Below are 18,555 nucleotides of genomic sequence, written 5' to 3'. Positions count from 1 at the left end.
CAAGCTGCTGCAGCTTCCAGCCGGCGCGGCGGGGCCCGCACGTGCCCTGCCCGGTTGCCCCTGGAAACCGCGGCGGTTTGTTTTCAAATCCCGGACTCTCCCACCGGGCGCCCCTGGCGTCGCGCGCTGGGGTGCGCGCGGGTGGCCTCTCACCTCCATGCCGCCGCCCCGCCGCGGTGGTACAGCCCGGGCCGCGAGGCTGCCGGGCCGCGGAGCCGATCCAGAGTGGGTGGCCAGCGGCGGGGGAGGAGGTGAGGGGCAGGGCGCGGGCCTGGGTGGGCGTTGCGGGAATGGGGGTCGCCTGGTGGGGGAGGAAGGGGCCTCGGACCTCAGTTTCCTCGTTGCGGCCCAGCACTCGGCTTCTTTCTGGTCCCCCATCCCTGCTCCTCCAGGCTCCTTTGCCCCCGGTCTTTCCCCGCCCCGAGAGACTCAGACTCTGGAGCGGCTCACCCGCCCCTCGCCCCCAGGCCGGGTCCGAGGGCCCTCCTTGGCGGTTGCGGAGCCCCCTTCCCCGATGCCCACAGCGCGCCGTTTCTCCCCAGCCCAGATACCACCAGCAAAATGCCGGACGTCGAGGAGAACGTGCCCCCGAAGGACCCTGGCGATGCAGAGAGCGGGTCCTGCAAGCCTGAAACGTCAGGACCGACTCAGGAAGACAAGAGCGGCCCCGAGGACCCCCCTGCGCGTAGGTCCAGCAGTCCCCTTGGCCACCCTCGAGGGAGGGTGGGACCCGTTGGAAGGAACCCACTGCCCCGGGCTCCAACGCTGTTCAGGGGACCCGCAGACCGCTCACCCGCCAAGTTTTCTCTCTTGGCCTTCCCCCTCTTTTGTTTGCCCTTCTCCTTGTCTCCCCCACCGTCTTGACTTACAGGCCCTAGGCCCCCTGTTGACCAGAGGTCTTCAGAGAGTCTGGTCCTGGGGAAAGAATTGATCCAATGTGATTACTTGAATCTGACAAAATTCGAGGCTGAGTCAGTTCAAAGGCATTTGAATTGTTGTGTTTTGAATTTGTAGGTGGAAAATGGCAGATATCTGGGGTCGATTTTTAAAAGACCCAAATGATCCCGGAAAGGAATTGTGTTTTTTGTTGACTCAAGAAGTAGTACTGCCCTGGGCTCATATTCTTTAGCTCTGTACTGTAGTAGAGGTTCTTTTGTGTTCATATTGGGGCACGAGGTCTCCTCCCCACATCGTGGTAGGTCCAATCTCACTGGGACTCCTGCTGCGTTTCTCTTATAATTATCTCCAGGGAACTCAACCAGTCATCAGTCTGAAGAGCTGTGTACATGCAACAACCTGAGCTAAAATTCTTGAAGATTTAAATACAAGAAATTGGTTCTCGGCCCGGCTGCTAAATTGAATCAGATTTGTTTCTCCTGTGGCCACGTGGGGTCGCTGCTGGTTAACAGAATGGCAGCATATTCCGCGCATATTGGACAGAGAAAAACCTGATGTGGGGTGAAAGTCAATTTTTTTGTAAATACAATTTAAGTTCTTGAGGCGGCTATTTAAATGAATCCATAGATGAAACAACTCTCAGTAAAATGAATAGCCAAATCCTTTCTTAAAAAAATAAATTTGAAATTTTATGTATTAGGTTGATTTGATTAAATTACTGTATTATTTGAAAATTTCTTTGTCCTTGGGCTCTGGATTTTTAAAACCTATTTTAGTTACGTTTTATCGTTGATTTCTCTTTGAGTCTTCCTCTTTCCTGAATTTTAGAACCGTTTTGGAGTTGCTTAGTGCTATGTTACTTTTGAGCAACAAAATAGTCTTGTCAATGCAGGCTATGGACTTGGATTTGTTGTAGTTGGAAAGTGTTTCAGCGTATATTTCCTTCAGTCCTTCAGTAAGCTGTCGTAACTCAATCTCTTTTTAGAGATTTTTCTCTTAGTTCTCACTTAGCATTAGTGAATTAACGGTGAGTCTATTTACATATTTGATTGTGTTTTGCTATTTTGGCTAGAACTAAAGACTTCAGAGAGGCTGTATAAAACAAAGGGAACTTCAACCATCTACTTAAGGATCAGTTCACCTTGGTTTGCCTAAGCAGGGATCCAGTGGATTTTTGATAAAGGTCTACAATCCCTGTAACTTTTAATTTTGAAATATTCCAAATCTGTTGAAAAGTTAAAAAAAAATAGTGAATGCCCACATTGTTAATATTCTGCTATATTGGTTTTTCTATCTCCATATATATATATTTTCCCCCCTTTGTGGAAGATACAAAGTTACGACTTTACCTCTAAATACTTCATCATGTATTTTTCTGAGAACAAGGGCATTCTCCTATGTAACCTCTTTTCTACAGTAACTGTATTTTTTATTTTTACACGTTTTAATCTTTTTATTATAGAAAACTTACACATTTATAAAAGTAGAGCAACTAATATAATGAACTCCCATTTATGCATCACCCAGCTTCAATAATTGTCAACTCATGGCCAATCTTACTTCCTCTAAATCCCCTTCACAGCTTGAGGCCAAATTATGAAGCTTCATTGAAAGAGAGAGAAAATATGATTTATTGTGTGCAACTTCATTTTTTATACCAAGTAATCATTATAACTGCCATATATACCTATTATGTGAGAATGCTATCAGCTGTACTATGGGCCTGTACTAAGAAGTTAGAACAGTGTTTGCCAAATGCTGGTGCTGGTCTGTGACAAAATTCTTAGTAATGTTCAGCAAAATGAAATTACTATATAAAGAGACTGTAATGAGTTTTCCTAAAGCTGTATTGATTGAATTTAAAGGATTGTTCTTTATTTTGACAATATTTCCTTTCTGCTTTTTTGGAGGTTAAACTGTATTTCCTTTTTATGAAATGATGATTTCGGTGGTGGTAGAGTGGATTTTTTTATTCCTTGTTTCACTGTCCATACTTGGCAAAACAAAAAGTTGGCACGTTGTCAGTTGCTTAAAATTTTTGGAAATTTTATTAGTCTGTGAAATCCTAAAATCTGGAAACTGCTACTTTAGAAGACCAAATGACTTTGGCACTATTCAATAACATCTGAGTGTTATCTGTAGGGAGAATTTAGCTTTCATTGTATGTAGCATTAGAGGCAGAAGAGGAAAGTGGACTTTTAATATCCTTAGATAAATATTTACTTTTGCAAATCACAAATTATTGTTTCTTTGCTACTATAATTATGATTTTACTTTTTAAGACAAATGTTTTTAATCAGTTTCACTCTATTTTTTATACACTAGCTCTTTGTGCTCTGTTTCCCCATGCTGGACTACTCTGAGAGTTTCTAGCACTATCATGGGGCATAAAGTTCAGAAAACATAAATAACTAAAATGGTTGAGTGAGTCTGTGTAAGATAAGTCTGATGACTCTAAATTTGGGGGCCACTAGCTTGAGTGAACTCTGAATAAAATAAAAATTCAGACTTCTGTGGGTTCATTGTTGTCCATTATAAGTTCTTTCTGTCACAGTTCTGACAGAGACAGTTAACGAAGTTCCCAAGCTGAGCAACAAGAGTGGGATGAATCATGATTACCGCATGGAAGAGAAGATTGTACCTCCAAGCAGGTATAGACTCTTCTCCATTTTACTCATCCTGTCATATTTACTTAGCACTAATGTCTTCTGATCAGACTATGCATGTTTATTTGATAATATAATCAGTATTTGAATTTGAGAAGTTTCAACAACTTAAACAGAAGAGTAATAACTGTAATTATTAGTATCTGAAGAAGAAAATGTTATTTAACCAGCGAATGAACCAAAGCAGCAATAGTCGGAATAAATAGGGTGGAATTTAGGCCTTCTCTGGCAGACTTGGAGGAAGTAGCCTGTAGTAGATATCTATTGCTGCATAACAAATCACCCCAGAATTTAGCAGCTTAAAATAACATTCATTATGTCACAATTTCTGTGGGTCAGAAAGATGGGCATGGTTTAACTGTGTGCCTTTGGTTTATAGTCTTTCATGAGGTTGCAGTCAATCTGCTGACTCTTGTTCAGAGCCTCCCTCAGCCTTGCTACATGGACCTCTCTACAGGGCAGCTCTAAACACGGAAGCTGGCTTCCCTCAGAGTGAGGGAATGAGAGAGTCGAGGGTTCAAGACAGAAAACATAGTCTTTTTGATACCTTATCTCAGGAGTGACATCCCATTGCCGCATCTACATTTTGTTTGCTGAAAGCCAGTCATTAAACTCAGCCCACAGTCAAGGGGAGGGGACGACACAAGGACGTCAATACAGTTGGCCCTTGCATACACGGAGTCAACCAAATGTGGATCAAAACATTAAAAAATTTTAACAGTAACAAAAAACAATACAAATAAAAAAAGCAACACAGTATAACAGCTATTTATATAGCATTTACATTGTATTAGGTATTATAAATAATCTAGAGATGATTTAAAGTTTATAAGGGAGTGTGCAATACTACACTATTTTTTAATCAGGGACTTGAGCATCTGTGGATTTAGGTATTCAAGGGGGGCGGGTCCTGGAACCAATTTCCAGATAATAAGATTTTCTGTTAGTGGTGTTTTCAACTCTTGGGTTGAAAAAAACTTGGGTTTTTACACCTTCATAAATCAGCTTAATTTATTTATCAGGATCTGAACTCTATTGATAAATAATGCTTCCCTATCCCCATCAAGCTCTGTTTTGATTCTTCTTAGTTATATTGACATTGCAATAAATGAGAACCATTCGTAAGTATGAAAGGAATTGGCTCTGCTGGTTTATTGGCAACTAAGTGGGTAAATTTCAGTGCCAGATTTTACATTTTAAAACTGTTCTAATTTCCCACCAACAGACAGATAAATAATGGCAACTTGTGATTAGTTTGCATCCTTACATTGTTTTATTTGGCCACTTCAAGGAATCTGTTATGAAAGTGTCTTTTCTCTGTCACAAGTTGCTCCCCTGGTCTTCGTGCTCCTTGATTTGCTCTTGCCTGATGCTAACAGGTGTCCATGCCGAGCACAGTTTCTCCAGGAACAGGTTTTCACCGAAAACTCAGATCTCCTAGCATCTCTCTCACTGGTTGGTATGTTCGTTGCTGTCAGGTGGGGAGAGAAAAATGAAACTGGGAGAGTGAAGGTCTGTTATAGATGATGGTGAGGCAGTTGTTGAGGGGCGTGGAGAGGAGTGTTTCACGTAGAGGAAATGGAGAGGGAGAAATGAAGCAGGGGAGATAAATAGAACTATTCAGAGCTGGGTTCCTAGTATGGTGATACAAAAAATTATATTGGGAAAAGGTTGAGAGAGTTTGAGGTTACCCATTATTGGGCAGTTGGCTTTACCTTGGGCACATAGAATGATGTTAATTAATTATAATAGTAGGTTTCTAAGGGAAATCCCATGCTCAAGCATTCATGTACCAGGCATTTATTGAGTCCTTATTGTGTGGCAGGCAAAATGCTGGGTGCTAGGGGTAGATATAGATAAAGATAAATAAGGCATGGTCTTTGCTGTCAAGAAGCTTTTATAGGGGAGACAGTTGAATAACATAAAACAACTGATGAGACTGATAAGTTCACTCCTAGCTGTGCATATAGAGAGAGTTTAACAGAGTGCCTGCCTGGCTGCCTAAGGAAGATCAGGGAAGATTTGCCGATAGTGGAAGATTCTGCCTCTGAGGACTTGAGTTGAATCTTAGATGATGAATAGGTGCTTTCCAGGTGGTATCAGTGGAAAAGGATGCTCCAGGCAGTGGAAGCAACATGGAGGCACAGAATGGTGGTAGAACACGGTGTGTTCTTTACAAGTATTAGGTTGGTGCAAAAGTAACTGCGGTTTCACACCGTGAATTTTAAATCATTATGACTAGGCTCAAACACATCTTTATTAATCACTTTAGGAAACATTACAATCAACACATTTTTGCCAACGAGAAATAAGTTTGTTTATTCTTGTAGTGTAAAAATCTGTGCTTCGGGATTCGACTAAGTCTTGGAAAGCATTTTCTCCATCCTGCTCGTGGAAGGGTTTTCCCTGCAAAATGTTGTCGAGATGCTTGAAGGAGTGGTATTAGGTTGGCGAGAGGTCAGGTGAATATGGCAGATGAGGCAAAACTTCGTAGCCCAATTTGTTCAACTTTTGAAGTGCTGGTTGTGCAACGTGCGGTTGAGCGTTGTCGTGGAGAAGAATTGGGCCCTTTCTGTTGACCAATGCCGTCTGCAGGCGTTGCAGTTTTCAGGGCATCTCATGGATTTGCTGAGCACACTTCTCAGATGGAATGCTTTCACTGGGATTCAGAAAGCTGTAGCGGAACAGCCTGGCAGCAGATCACCAAACAGTGACTGTGACCTTTTTCTGGTGCAAATTTGGCTTTGGGAAGTGCTTTGAAGCTTCTTCTCTGTCCAACCACTGAGCTAGTCATCGCTGGTTGTCGTATAAAATCCCCTTTTCGTTGCACATAAAATCCAATTGAGAAATGGTTCATTGTTGTTGCATACAAGAAGAGAAGACGACCACTTCGAAATGACGGTTTTTTTAATTTTTGGTCAGCTCATGAGGCACCCACTTACTGGGCTTTTTCACCTTTCCAGTGGTCAACGTTGGGTTCTTTGGCAGCTTCTCATGTAGTTGTAAGAGGACTGGCTTCGGTGATGGCTCTCAACTGGTTGTTGTCTACTTCCAATGGCCGGCCACTGAGCTCCTCATCTTCAAGGCTCTCATCTCCTTTGCAAAACTTCTTGAACCACCACTGCACTGTACGTTCCTTAGCAGTTCCTGGGCCAAATGCATTGTTGATGTTGCAAGTTGTCTCCGCTGCTTTATGGCCCATTTTGAATAAGAAAATCGCTTGATTTTGCTTTTTGTCTAACATCATTTCCATAGTCTAAAATAAATATGAAATAAACAGCAAGTAACAAGTCATTAGCAAAAAAATAAAGTGAGAAATGTGCATTAAAATGATGTATAACGGCCGGGCGCGGTGGCTCACGCCTGTAATCCTAGCACTCTGGGAGGCCGAGGCGGGTGGATCGCTCGAGGTCAGGAGTTCAAGACCAGCCTGAGCAAGAGTGAGACCCCGTCTCTACTAAAAATAGAAAGAAATTATATGGACAACTAAAATACATATATACAAAAAAAATTAGCCGGGCATGGTGGTGCATGCCTGTAGTCCCAGCTACTCGGGAGGCTGAGGCAGTAGGATCGCTTAAGCCCAGGAGTATGAGGTTGCTGTGAGCTAGGCTGACGCCACGGCACTCACTCTAGCCCGGGCAACAGAGTGAGACTCTGTCTCAAAAAAAAAAAAAAAAATGATGTATAACATAACCACATTTATTTAAGAATGTATTTCATGGGCCGGGCGCCGTGGCTCATGCCTGTAATCCTAGCTCTCTGGGAGGCCGAGGCGGGCGGATCGTTTGAGCTCAGGAGTTCAAGACCAGCCTGAGCAAGAGCGAGACCCCGTCTCTACTAAAAAAATAGAAAGAAATTAGCTGGACAACTAAAAAAAAATATATATAAAAAATTAGCCAGGCATGGTGGCGCATGCCTGTAGTCCCAGCTACTCGGGAGGCTGAGGCAGGTGGATTGCTTGAGCCCAGGAGTTTGAGGTTGCTGTGAGCTAGGCTGATGCCACGGCACTCTAGCCCAGGCAACAGAGTGAGACTCTGTCTCAAAAAAAAAAAAAAAAAGAATGCATTCCAATATCAAATGACAAATGTCAATGCTAAAGCCACAATTACTTTTGCACCAACCTAATAGCTTGATATGACTGAGCACAGGGTGAGGAGATACATTGGAGAAGAGCGGCCATTTACCCTGCTGGTGATAGGGAGCCCCCAAAGCCCCAAAGGACTTTTTTTTTTTTGTCAGAGACAGGGTCTTCCCCTGTTGCCCAGGCTGTTGCCTCAGCCTCTCAAGTAGCTGGAACTACAGGCACATGCCACCATGTCCAGCTAATTTTTTTTTTTTTTTTTTTTTTTTTTTTTGGTAGAGTTAAGGTCTTGCAGTGTTGCCCAGGCTGGTCTTGAACTCCTGGCCTCAAGTGATCCTCCTACCTTGGCCTCCCAAAGTGCTGGGATTATAGGCATGAACCACTGCACCTGGTCCCCAAAAGGACTCTAAATGAGCATGGCATCAGGATCAGAATTGTATCGTAGAAAAATTGTGGATTTTAGAATGAATCAGTGGCAGTGTGGAAAACAGATTAAAAAGGGACAAGACTAGAGGCAGGGGGACCTGTTAATAGTAAGAAATGATGGTAGAAGGGGATGGATTCCAGACATCGAAGAAGCAGAATTTGTGGAACTTTATGATCGATTGGATAAATTAGATGAGGAGACAGGAGTTAAGAACAATTCTAGTACACACTAGACCATTAGATTATAGTCAGTTACCTCTGATGATTCAGATTATATGTTGGGAGAGGAAGTTTGGCTATTTGTTTTATTTACCTTTGTATTGCTTATATTATTTTTACAAGGAGTATGCATTGCTACTATGTGTGGTTGTTTCTTTTCTTTTCTTTCTTTCTTTCTTTTTTTTTTTTTTTTGAGACAGTCTTGCTCTGTTGCCTGCGCTAGAGTGCCGTAGCATCAGCCTAGCTCACAGCAACCTCAAACTCCTGAGCTCAAGGGATCCTCCTGTCTCAGCCTCCTGAGTAGCTGGGACTACAGGCATGCACCACCATGCCTGGCTAATTTTTGTCTATATATATTTTTAGCTGTCCAGATAATTGCTTTCTATTTTTAGTAGAGACGGGGTCTCGCTCTTGCTTAGGCTGGTCTCGAACTCCTGAGCTCAAGCGATCTTCCCGCCTCAGCCTCCCAGAGTGCTAGGATTACAGGCGTGAGCCACCGTGCCCAGCCTGAGGAAGGATGTTTAATTCAAGAAAACCAATAACTATTTGGCAATGACTAGATAAAGCCTCAGAATTTTCAAATGGTTCTTTTTCTTCTTATTGGTCTAGCTCAGTAGGTCAGAGACATCATTTAAATAAACATTCACAGGAGAAAATTCCTGTAATTTCACTTTTTAAAATTCATAGGCTTTATTTTTTTAGAGTAGTTTTAGGTTTACAGAAAAATGATTGGAAAATACGGAGTTCCCACATCACCCCTCTACTCCCTCATGCAGTTTCCCCTATTATTTTATTTTTATTTTTACTTTTTTTGAGAAAGAGCCTCACTCTGTCACCCTGGCTGGTATGCAATGGCGTGATAACAGCTCACGATAACCTTGAATTCCTGGGCTCGAGCGATCCTCACAGCTCAGCCTCCCGAGTAGCTGGGACAGGTGCGTGCCACCGTGCCTGGCCCCCAAAGAAGGGGGTTAGTATTGTGTTAGTATGGTACATTTGTTAAAATTGATATATTATTATTAATACTAGCTCAAGTCCATAGTTTACATTGGGGTTCACTTTTTGTGTTGTATATCCTATAGATTTTGAATAATGTATGACATGTATCTGCTATTACTGTGTCATACAAAGTGATTTCACTGCCCTACAAGTCCTCTGTGCTCCACCTACTCATACCTCCTCTTACCTCCAAACCCTTGGCAACCACTGATCTTTTTACTGTCTCCATAAGTTTGTCTCTTCCATAATGTCATGTAGTTGGAATCATACAGTACATACCCTTTGCAGATTGGCTTGTTTTACTTAGTGATATGCATTTAAGGTTCTTCCATGTTTTTTCATGGCTTGATGGCTCATGTTTTTTTATCACTGAATAATATTTCATTGTATGGACAGTTTGTTTATCCATTCACCAAGTGAAGGACACTTTGGTTGCTTCCAAGATTTGGTAATTACGTATAAAGCTGCTGTAAACATTTGTGTGCAGTTTTTTTGTGGACAGAAGTTTTCAACTCATTTGGATAAATACCAAGGAGCATGCTTGTTGAATGGTAAGAATATGTTTAGCTTTGTAAGAAATTGCTAAACTGTCTTCCCCAGAGTGGCTGTACCGTTTTGCATTCCTGCTAGCTGTGAGTGAGAGTTCTTGTTGTACCACATCCTCATGAGCATTTGTTGTTGTCAGTGTTCTGATTTGGGCCATGCTAATAGGTATGTAATGGTATCTTAATTGCTGTTTTAATTTGCAATTCTTTAGTGGCAAATGAAGTTGAGCATCTTTTCATATGCTTATTTGCTGTTTTATATATCATCTTTGGTGAGATGTCTGTTAAGGTCTTTGGCCCATTTTGATTGGGTTTTTCATTTTCTTATTGTTGAGTTTTAAGAGTTCTTTGTATATTTTGGATATATATGCTTTACCATGTATGTGTTTTTCAAAGATTGTCACCCAATCTATGGATTATCTTTTTTTTCTCTTAATGTTGTCTTTCACAGAGCAGAAGTGTTTTATTTTAATGAAGTCCAACTTACCAATTTTTTCTTTCACGGATCATGCTTTTGGTGTTTTATCCAAAAAGTCAATTCCAAACCCAAGGTCACCTAGATTTTCTCCTGTGTTATCTTCACTAGGATTTTTTTTATTCTTTTTATTTTTAGTTTTTTAGACACAAGGTCTTGCTCTGTTACCCAGGCTGGAGTGCAGTGCTGCGATCATAGCTCACTGTAACCTCGAACTCTTGGCCTCAAGCAATCCTCCTGTCTTAGCCTTCAAAGTGCTGGGATTACAGGTGTGAGCCACCACATTCAGCCTCTTATAGGACTTTTTTAGTTTTATGTTTTACATTTAGGTTTGTGATCCATTTTGAGTTAACTTTTGTGAAGAGTGTAAGACCTACATTTAGATGTATTTTTTTGCATGTGGATGCCTAGTAGTTCCAACACCATTTGTTGAAAGATCCTCTTTTCTACATTGTGTTGCCTTTGCTTCTTGCATTTTTTTTAAGGTGAAAAAAAAGACTCATCCTTCTGGCTCCCATAACTAGGTAGATGGTAGTACACTGAGATTGGGAATACAAGAGGAACAGGTTTGGAGGGAGAAGATGATAAATTCAGTTTTAGGCCTCCTGCTTCGGAAATATCTATGGACATCCAGGTATTTTCAAAGAAGGAAAATCTTTTCTTAGATTTTAGGAGTATAAGTAAATGAACGATTGTTTAGTTCAATGCTATATGTATACCTAAATGAAGACTAAGTCATACATCTATGCTGCATAGACAATTAGTGCTAAAATTCAGCCTGACCTCTCTTCATTCAGGGTTCTTCCTACTGCAGAGGGAGGGCTGCTCTGGAATCAGAAGGAACCCTTCTGAGAGGTTTTGCTGATGGTTTTGAAATCCAAGTCTAATCCTAGCTTATTCAACTCTGCTATATTTCAAACGTAGTTCCTGGCCTTTTCCTGTCAGTGTAATGCTATTTTACCATATCAAATGCTGTCTGGGCTCAGGAGATTATGACCCTGTAACAGTTTTTGGGTATCATTTAACCCTCTTACAGTCTGGAAGGCAAGGTCAAGGAGACAATGCACAATGCTTTTTGGGACCATCTTAAAGAGCAACTATCAGGAGCTCCCCCTGACTTCAGCTGTGCTCTTGAACTTCTGAAAGAAATTAAAGAGGTGAGTGTCTGACCTTCCATTTGTAGAAATAAAGTTCTTAGACATCACCAGCTCATTGGAGTGTCAGTGGCTAGCAAATCTTAACTGAACATGGCTCATAAATCAGTCAGACTCTAATCAGTAGACAGAAATCACATAGTCATTTGAACAGGGAAGGTTTAATATAAAAATTATTATAACAAGGAATTAGAGAAATGAAGGAATAGCTAGTAAGAAGTAAAGAGAACTCTAAAGAATCCTGGAATATCAGATCTAAAGTTCATCCACCGTACTCCGGGGCTGAGATAGAACACCCAAGGGCCTCATCTGAGAGGGCATGGCCGTGCCAGGGGAAGTTGCTGGCCTAATGTGCGTTGCTGATCACTGTGCACTGCGGGAGCCAAGCACTGGAGAAGCCACACACACTGTGGGAGCCTGCCCAGTGTGCATGCCAGAACACAGAAGAGAAGCTCTTGCCTTTGCAATGTCTTTGTAGTATATGGTGGACACGCCTTAAGGTGACCCACAATGATCTGCACCCTCGTATCTTCTCCCCTTCAGTGTAGGTGAGATCTGCAACTCACTTCTAACCAATAGAATATGGCAAAGGTAATGGGCTATCACTTCCATGATTACATTTCATCATATAAGACTCCATCTTAGCAGACTGGGAGGAGAGATTCTTCTGCTGGCCCTGAGGAAGCAAACAAATGTGTTGTAAACTGCCTATGGAGAGGGCTGCATAGAAAGGAACTGCAGGTGGCTTCTAGGACCTGGGGGTAGCATCCAGCCAACAGCCAGTTGGGGCCCTCAAGCATACAGCTGTAAGGAAGTGACTCTGAATGAGCTTGGAAATGGAGTCTTCCCCAGTGAAGTTTCCAAATGAGAATGCAGCCCAGATAACACTTTGCAGCCTTGGGAGACCCTGAACAGAGGACCCAGCTAAACTGTGCCTGGACTCCCGAGCCACAGAAACTGTGAGATAATAAATGTATGTGTTGTTTTAACCTAAGTTGATGACAATATGTTATACAGCACAGAAAACTAAATAATAACACCCTCTACAGATAAAGCTTAAAATTTGTACCATCTGGGGCCAGGCACAGTGGTACATGCCTATAATTCTAGTATTTTGAGAGGCTGAGGCAGGATTGCTGAGGCAGGATTGCTGAGGCTAAGAGTTTGCGACCAGCCTGAGCAACATAGCAAGACTCCATCTCTACCAAAAAAAAAAATAATAATAATAAAAATCCAGGCACCTTGGTGGGCACCTATAGTCCTAGCTACTCAGGAAGCCAAGGTGGGAAGATGGCTTGAGCCCGGGAGTTTGAAGCTGCATTGAGCTATGATTGTGCCACTGTGCTCCAGCTGGGGCAACAGAGTGAGACCCGCTCTCTATTTAAAAAAAAAAAAAAAAAAAAAAAAAATATATATATATATATATATATATATATATATATATAGTGTCATCTTGGAAAGATATCGAAAGGTCTTAGCTCCATTTTCACAGAGCAGAGAAAAGAACAGTGGATTTGGAGCTGTGAAGCAATATATTCATAAATGGCAGAGTCACTCCTTTGGCTACTCAGCTTCTATGTGCACCATTTGAATCCCTGAAGAGAACTCTATTTCTGCCTAATGATAAATAGCCGTCCGTCTGTCAAGTTTCATCCTCTCCCCAAACGAGGAGACACATGGCCCAAATAGTTGTGGTATCCATCACTGGCTGCTCCTCAAATTCAGTCACAGTTTTGTTGAATATTCTGTTACCTAAAGGCTAAATTGCAAAGTTAAATTCCAACAAGCTGTATATAAAACAATAATGGGAAGGAGGAGGAAGAACAAAGTGGTTAGCAAATACAAATAAACATACCTATAACAAGCAAAGAGAAAATTTATAGTCCTTGTTTCTGTAATTGGTCAGAAGGCTATAGTTGATATCTATGGCGTCCTTCTTCCACTCTTCCTTCCATATTTCCCTTGTCCTTTGCCAGAACTTCAGCTGGTTATGGTTCTTTATCTGTTGCAGTGACCCAAACCTTCATTGACAAAGAGTCTGAGTCCTCAAACGTTTTGTTCTTCTTGTTTGTTTGCTGTGGTTTTCCATTAATCTTTAATATTGAGCTTGGAAATTCTAAGAGGCACCTCAGAGAATCTCCTAGGTTCCAGGCATAGTCTATCTTGCCCGCATTGTGTAGCAGCAATCCAGCTTATCCTTGGTACTTGGGATCAGTTACTCCAGCCAGCAGAGTAACTCTTTTTTGACCCTGTTGGTTCAGTGTTGTAAGGAGCCCCAAATGGCCAGGTAATGGCTTCATCTTCTGATTCACTGGAACCAATCCAAGTACTTCACACAAATCAGCAAATCTCGACTTGGCAGAACGGGAAACAAAATCCTGTTAAGTGGGTTATTAGATGAACTAGTGCCGAAATTGATGCCCTTAAGCCTTAAATTATCATTGGCCCCTAAACAAAGGTAAATAATATTGTACAGGAAACTTGGGGACCCAACTTCTTGATCCCTAAAAGACATAGGCTGGGATGTCTTTAGCTAAAGGGTTTGCCCACTGCAGAGAGCTTGGGGCTCTAAACACAATGCAACTCCTTCTTTGACTTTCTTTCTTGGGTAGATCTTGCTGTCACTGCTGTTACCACGCCAGAACCGCCTAAAAACTGAGATCGAAGAAGCTCTGGACATGGACTTCCTCAAGCAGAAAGCAGAACATGGGGCCCTGGATGTCCCTTACCTCTCTAAGTACATTCTCAACATGATGACTTTGCTGTGTGCACCGGTTCGAGACGAAGCATTGCAGAAACTAGAACACGTTACAGACCCTGCTCAGTTACTGAGGTGTGAGACTTGATCCCTGCCCTCTGAAACCTGCTGCAGCCCCTGGGCCAGGAAAAGCTGGGGCAGACACTGGGTTATAGCCGTTGTCTCTACCAGTTTTTCCCCACTGAAGACCCGACCACACTCCTTCTCTCCTCTCTGGTCTGTTGGCCTTTCTTTTCCAAAGATCGCCTCACAGGGCCTTTGGTTATCCTTAGATTGGTCTGGCCCCCCATATAATACAATAAGACATTAGAATACATAATTATTTATTCAAGGAGTTAAAACATCCCTTTTCCAGGTTTTCTCTTGTCCCAGTTCACACACTGTGAGGGGCAGGGATGGGAGATTATCCCTACTATTTCACAGCTATAGGAACCAAGACTCAGAAAGTTAAAAAAGAAAAAAAACGTGGCCCAATTAGTCAGAAATAGCATCACCTATAATACCACTTTCCAAATAGAATTGTTAATATGATAATTTATTGCTTTCCACTGACTGCCCTTTTTAAGAATCAACAGAATGACCATAGTAAAAGGGATCTAGACCAGAGGCTTTAAGGTCCAGAGACTTACTGTTCCCAGTTTTGCTACTAACTCACCTAATTCAACCTGGGTCTTGGATCCTGGGCTATGTGTCATCTTCTGTAAATGTAGGAGGTAGAACTAGTTTTAAGGCCCCTCCTAACTCTAGAATATAGTGACTTAGTGACTCCTTGTTTGGGTTTCCAGCTCACTGGATTTCCTTTCATAGTATAAATATTTTATTTCCCCCGTGTGTCAGGGGGATCTTCCAGGTTCTGGGCCTCATGAAAATGGACATGGTGAACTACACTATCCAGAGCCTTCAACCCCACCTGCAGGAACATTCCATCCAGTATGAACGGGCCAAATTCCAGGAACAACTCAATGAGCAGCCTAGTATGTATATAACGTGAGGGCAGGAGTGGGAAGACATGACTTTGGGTCTGACTTTTATGATGTTAGAGAGTATTCTGTCTCTTTGTAGGAATAGAAAGTTTCTTCCTCAGGTAAAGGGAGAGAGAAGGAACATTTATTTAAGACAGAAAGGCTCTTAAATCATTTATTTATTGGCCAAGAGTCTATCTTGAAAAGAACTTTGGTCTTAAAGCCTCAGACATGAAAATGCTGAAGATGTTTACACACCCCTTTCCCTGCCGTAGGCCTCCTCAATCACACCACCAAATGGCTGACCAAAGCAGCAGCAGACCTCACCATGCCACCTCCGACTTGCCCTGACATGCCTGACTCCCCCAGTGTGGCCGGCCCCTCTCCAAATGAAGCAGCTAACAACCCAGAGCCCCTCAGCCCCTCAATGGTGCTGTCCCAGGGCTTCCTGAACCTCCTTCTCTGGGACCCTGAAAATGAAGAGTTCCCTGAGGTAGGAATGTCTGGGGGCGTTGCCTTGTTTTGTATGCAGGGCTTCCATCAGGACCCTCGTTTCCTGACAGCCTGTTCTTCCCTGGTCCCCAGACCCTGCTGATGGACAGAACCCGGCTGCAGGAGCTGGAGTCCCAGTTGCACCAGTTAACTGTCCTGGCCTCAGTCTTGCTAGTGGCCAGTAGTTTCTCTGGCAGTGTTTTATTTGGCTCACCCCAGTTTGTGGATAAACTGAAGCGCATAACCAAATCCCTGTTGGAGGACTTTAACTCCAGGTAAGCGGCAGAGATCTTTTTTAGAGTACAAGATGCTATGAGGTATTTAGGACATAGGCAGGTAATGACTGATCGCTTGCTGTCTACCACAAACCACAGGAGGCCCTTTGGAAGCATCTACAAAGATTGTCAGTTTCTTTCCATAAGTGGTCTTGGGGCTCGAGACAAAGAAAAATAAAACTTTCTTCCAAAAAGGGTAGTGTGGGGGCAGTTTGCCGCCCCCACAGAGGAGTCATCATCTGCTTGAGTAGGTGACGGAGGGCTGGTATTCTTACGGATATCCAGGAGTTGGTCAGTCAGTCAGCAATACTGATTGAACATCCACTGTGTGTGGGCCACCACACCTAAGGAAAAAGAGGAATCAGAAGACTGGGTTTGTAATTATAATTTCTGAGTTAGGACAAATGACCATGGAAAATGCCTGAGCAAGTCTTAAAAATGTATACATAAAAATAAAGGGCCAGGCATGGCGGATCACACCTGTAGTCCAGCACTTTGAGGGGCCAAGGTGAGAGGAGAGGATAGCCTGAGCCCAGGAGTTCAAGGCTGCAGTGAGCTATGGTTGTACCACTGCATTCCAGCCTGGGTGACAGAGTGAGACCCCATCCCCAAAATAAATTCATTAATTAAAAAGTCCATGGGACTAAAGAATGCTGAGTAGATCCAAGGACAGAACTAAATGCCGTCCCAGAGTTGATTTTATAGTTTATCTTGTTTCCTGAATAGAACGTGGTAACATAGAGAATCGTTGGTATCTTGAGGATTATAGTGAAGACATTGTAGCTGCCCACTGGGCCCTGCTGCCTACCAGGGGCTGGGCGTCGGAGGTGGGGAGGGTGGCTGGGATTCTCCTTCAAGTGGGCCTCGCTTCTGGTGTGGAGCTTCCTTGCCAGGGCCACCTGGTGGGTACCAGCTTACTCTTTTTTATGCTCCAGGCCTGAGGAGGCTATGCTGACTGTGAGTGAACAGGTATCTCAGGAAATCCATCAAAGCCTCAAGAATATGGGCCTTGCTGCTCTGAGCAGTGACAATACTGCATCTCTGATAGGACAGCTCCAGAACATTGCCAAGAAGGAGAACTGTGTCCGCAGTGTCATTGGTGAGCATGCTCATGAGGTGGTGAGAATGCTGGGGAGAGAGGTAAATCCTAACCCTGGAAGTGAGTTACGCAACCATTTACCAAATAAGGCATGGTCATTGGGTGAGTCACTGTATAGCCTTTAATTTTTTCAAAATGCTGGATTGAAAATATATCCATTTCAGTATAAAGACTGACTCTATGGTTCTGAGGAAGATTTGCACCAGGAATTCATGACTTCTAGGTGTAGGATACTGTCCAACCAACCTGATTAAGTCACCCTGGCGTACTGGTTGGTCATTCTCTGACTGCAGCCCAAGACGTTTGACATTCCCCTCCCCAACAAGAAACTGATACTGAATTAGGCTGGAAGACATGTTCCCATAGTAGGGACCCCCCTACCTCTATGTTGGAATGGAGGCTGTGAGCTCGGCCAGCTGGCTCCTAACCTTAGCCATCTGAAGGATCACTCTAAGATCTTCCTGTGATGCCAGATGCTCACTAGGATCTAACTGATGGCTACGCAGACAATCTTTTGAATAGTAAGAAATTTACTTACCCACTAGTTTTTGATCTTTGCTTTGTCCTTGAGAGCTAGACAGTAGCCTCCTTATCTATAGGTGAGTGGACAGCTTGGTGAATATCTCAGTTAACTCAGAATGTGGTGAGTGGAGTCCAGGGGAAATGTTTCTCGCTGAAATCTGTTTGCCCTTTCTTTTCTCCTGTCTTTTCCTGCTCACAGATCAGCGGATCCATTTGTTTCTCAAATGCTGTTTGGTTCTTGGTGTGCAGAGGTCTCTGCTAGACCTCCCTGGAGGCCTTACTCTCATTGAGGCAGAGCTGGCGGAACTGGGCCAAAAATTTGTCAACGTGACCTATCACAATCAGCAGGTGTTTGGCCCCTACTACACTGAGATCCTAAAAACCCTCACCTCCCCAGCCCAGGCACTGGAAACAAAAGTGGAGTCTCTCTGAAAGCACTGGCTCAGAGCCCTGGCACCTTGGACCCAGGAGAGAGGCCCATCATCTTCCTGGGGTAACATCACCAGTGACCAGCACAGCAATGAATCCCCACACCAACCTCCCAACAGCCAGTACACCAGGGCTGTAGGGATCAAGATGTAAACACCAACTGGCCCACACTCATTCACTAATAAACTTCTGAATTGCAAGAAAACCTCCATTCTTCCTGTGATGCAGCTGAGACCAAGCCCCATGAGCTCAGCCCCAACTAGCTGGGAAGTCAACAAGCCCTCAGTTTTCTTTTCTCTGGCTATGTGCTCCCGTCAACATGCAGAGCTGAGCAGCCTGGACACCAGGTGCTAGCATTATTTTCTCTAAAGGTGGAGCATTTCTCTGAGGGCTGTGAGAATTCTGAAATTATCCAAAATGTGAGTACTAGGGCTTCTCTGGATGCCTTTGTTTTTTGTCCAGGTCAGCTCGGAGATATGTTTTGTCCAATTCAGCTCAGGGAAGAACATGGTTGAAAGAAGATAGAAAGCTCATTTCCAGGACCACGTCCTCC

General features: G+C 43.2%; 1 protein-coding gene across 9 annotated transcripts; it reads left to right on the top strand.

Annotated features, from left to right (window-relative positions):
- Window positions 1-545: 545 nt before the first annotated feature.
- Window positions 546-18,202, top strand: TCP11 (t-complex 11). 9 transcript variants are annotated; one of them, XM_069487712.1, is made up of 10 exons: window positions 546-685; window positions 3,437-3,548; window positions 11,348-11,468; window positions 14,078-14,298; window positions 14,790-14,936; window positions 15,061-15,197; window positions 15,461-15,678; window positions 15,771-15,952; window positions 16,888-17,051; window positions 17,773-18,202. In XM_069487712.1, the coding sequence occupies exons 6-10, from the start codon at window positions 15,086-15,088 to the stop codon at window positions 18,003-18,005; spliced, it is 909 nt and encodes a 302-aa protein (XP_069343813.1). In that variant the 5' UTR covers window positions 546-685; window positions 3,437-3,548; window positions 11,348-11,468; window positions 14,078-14,298; window positions 14,790-14,936; window positions 15,061-15,085; the 3' UTR covers window positions 18,006-18,202. The 9 variants fall into 9 exon arrangements, with proteins under 9 accessions (XP_069343813.1, XP_069343806.1, XP_069343807.1 ...); XM_069487713.1 differs by lacking the exon at window positions 14,790-14,936 and having other exon boundaries at window positions 556-685; window positions 3,452-3,548; XM_069487711.1 differs by lacking the exon at window positions 14,790-14,936 and having other exon boundaries at window positions 556-685.
- Window positions 18,203-18,555: the final 353 nt, after the last annotated feature.

Source organism: Eulemur rufifrons, chromosome 15 (assembly GCF_041146395.1).
Source record: "Eulemur rufifrons isolate Redbay chromosome 15, OSU_ERuf_1, whole genome shotgun sequence".
NCBI classification, from domain to species: Eukaryota; Metazoa; Chordata; class Mammalia; order Primates; family Lemuridae; genus Eulemur; species Eulemur rufifrons.
The sequence above is the reverse complement of the archived record's forward strand: the minus strand, read 5'-3'. Positions and strand labels throughout refer to the sequence as shown.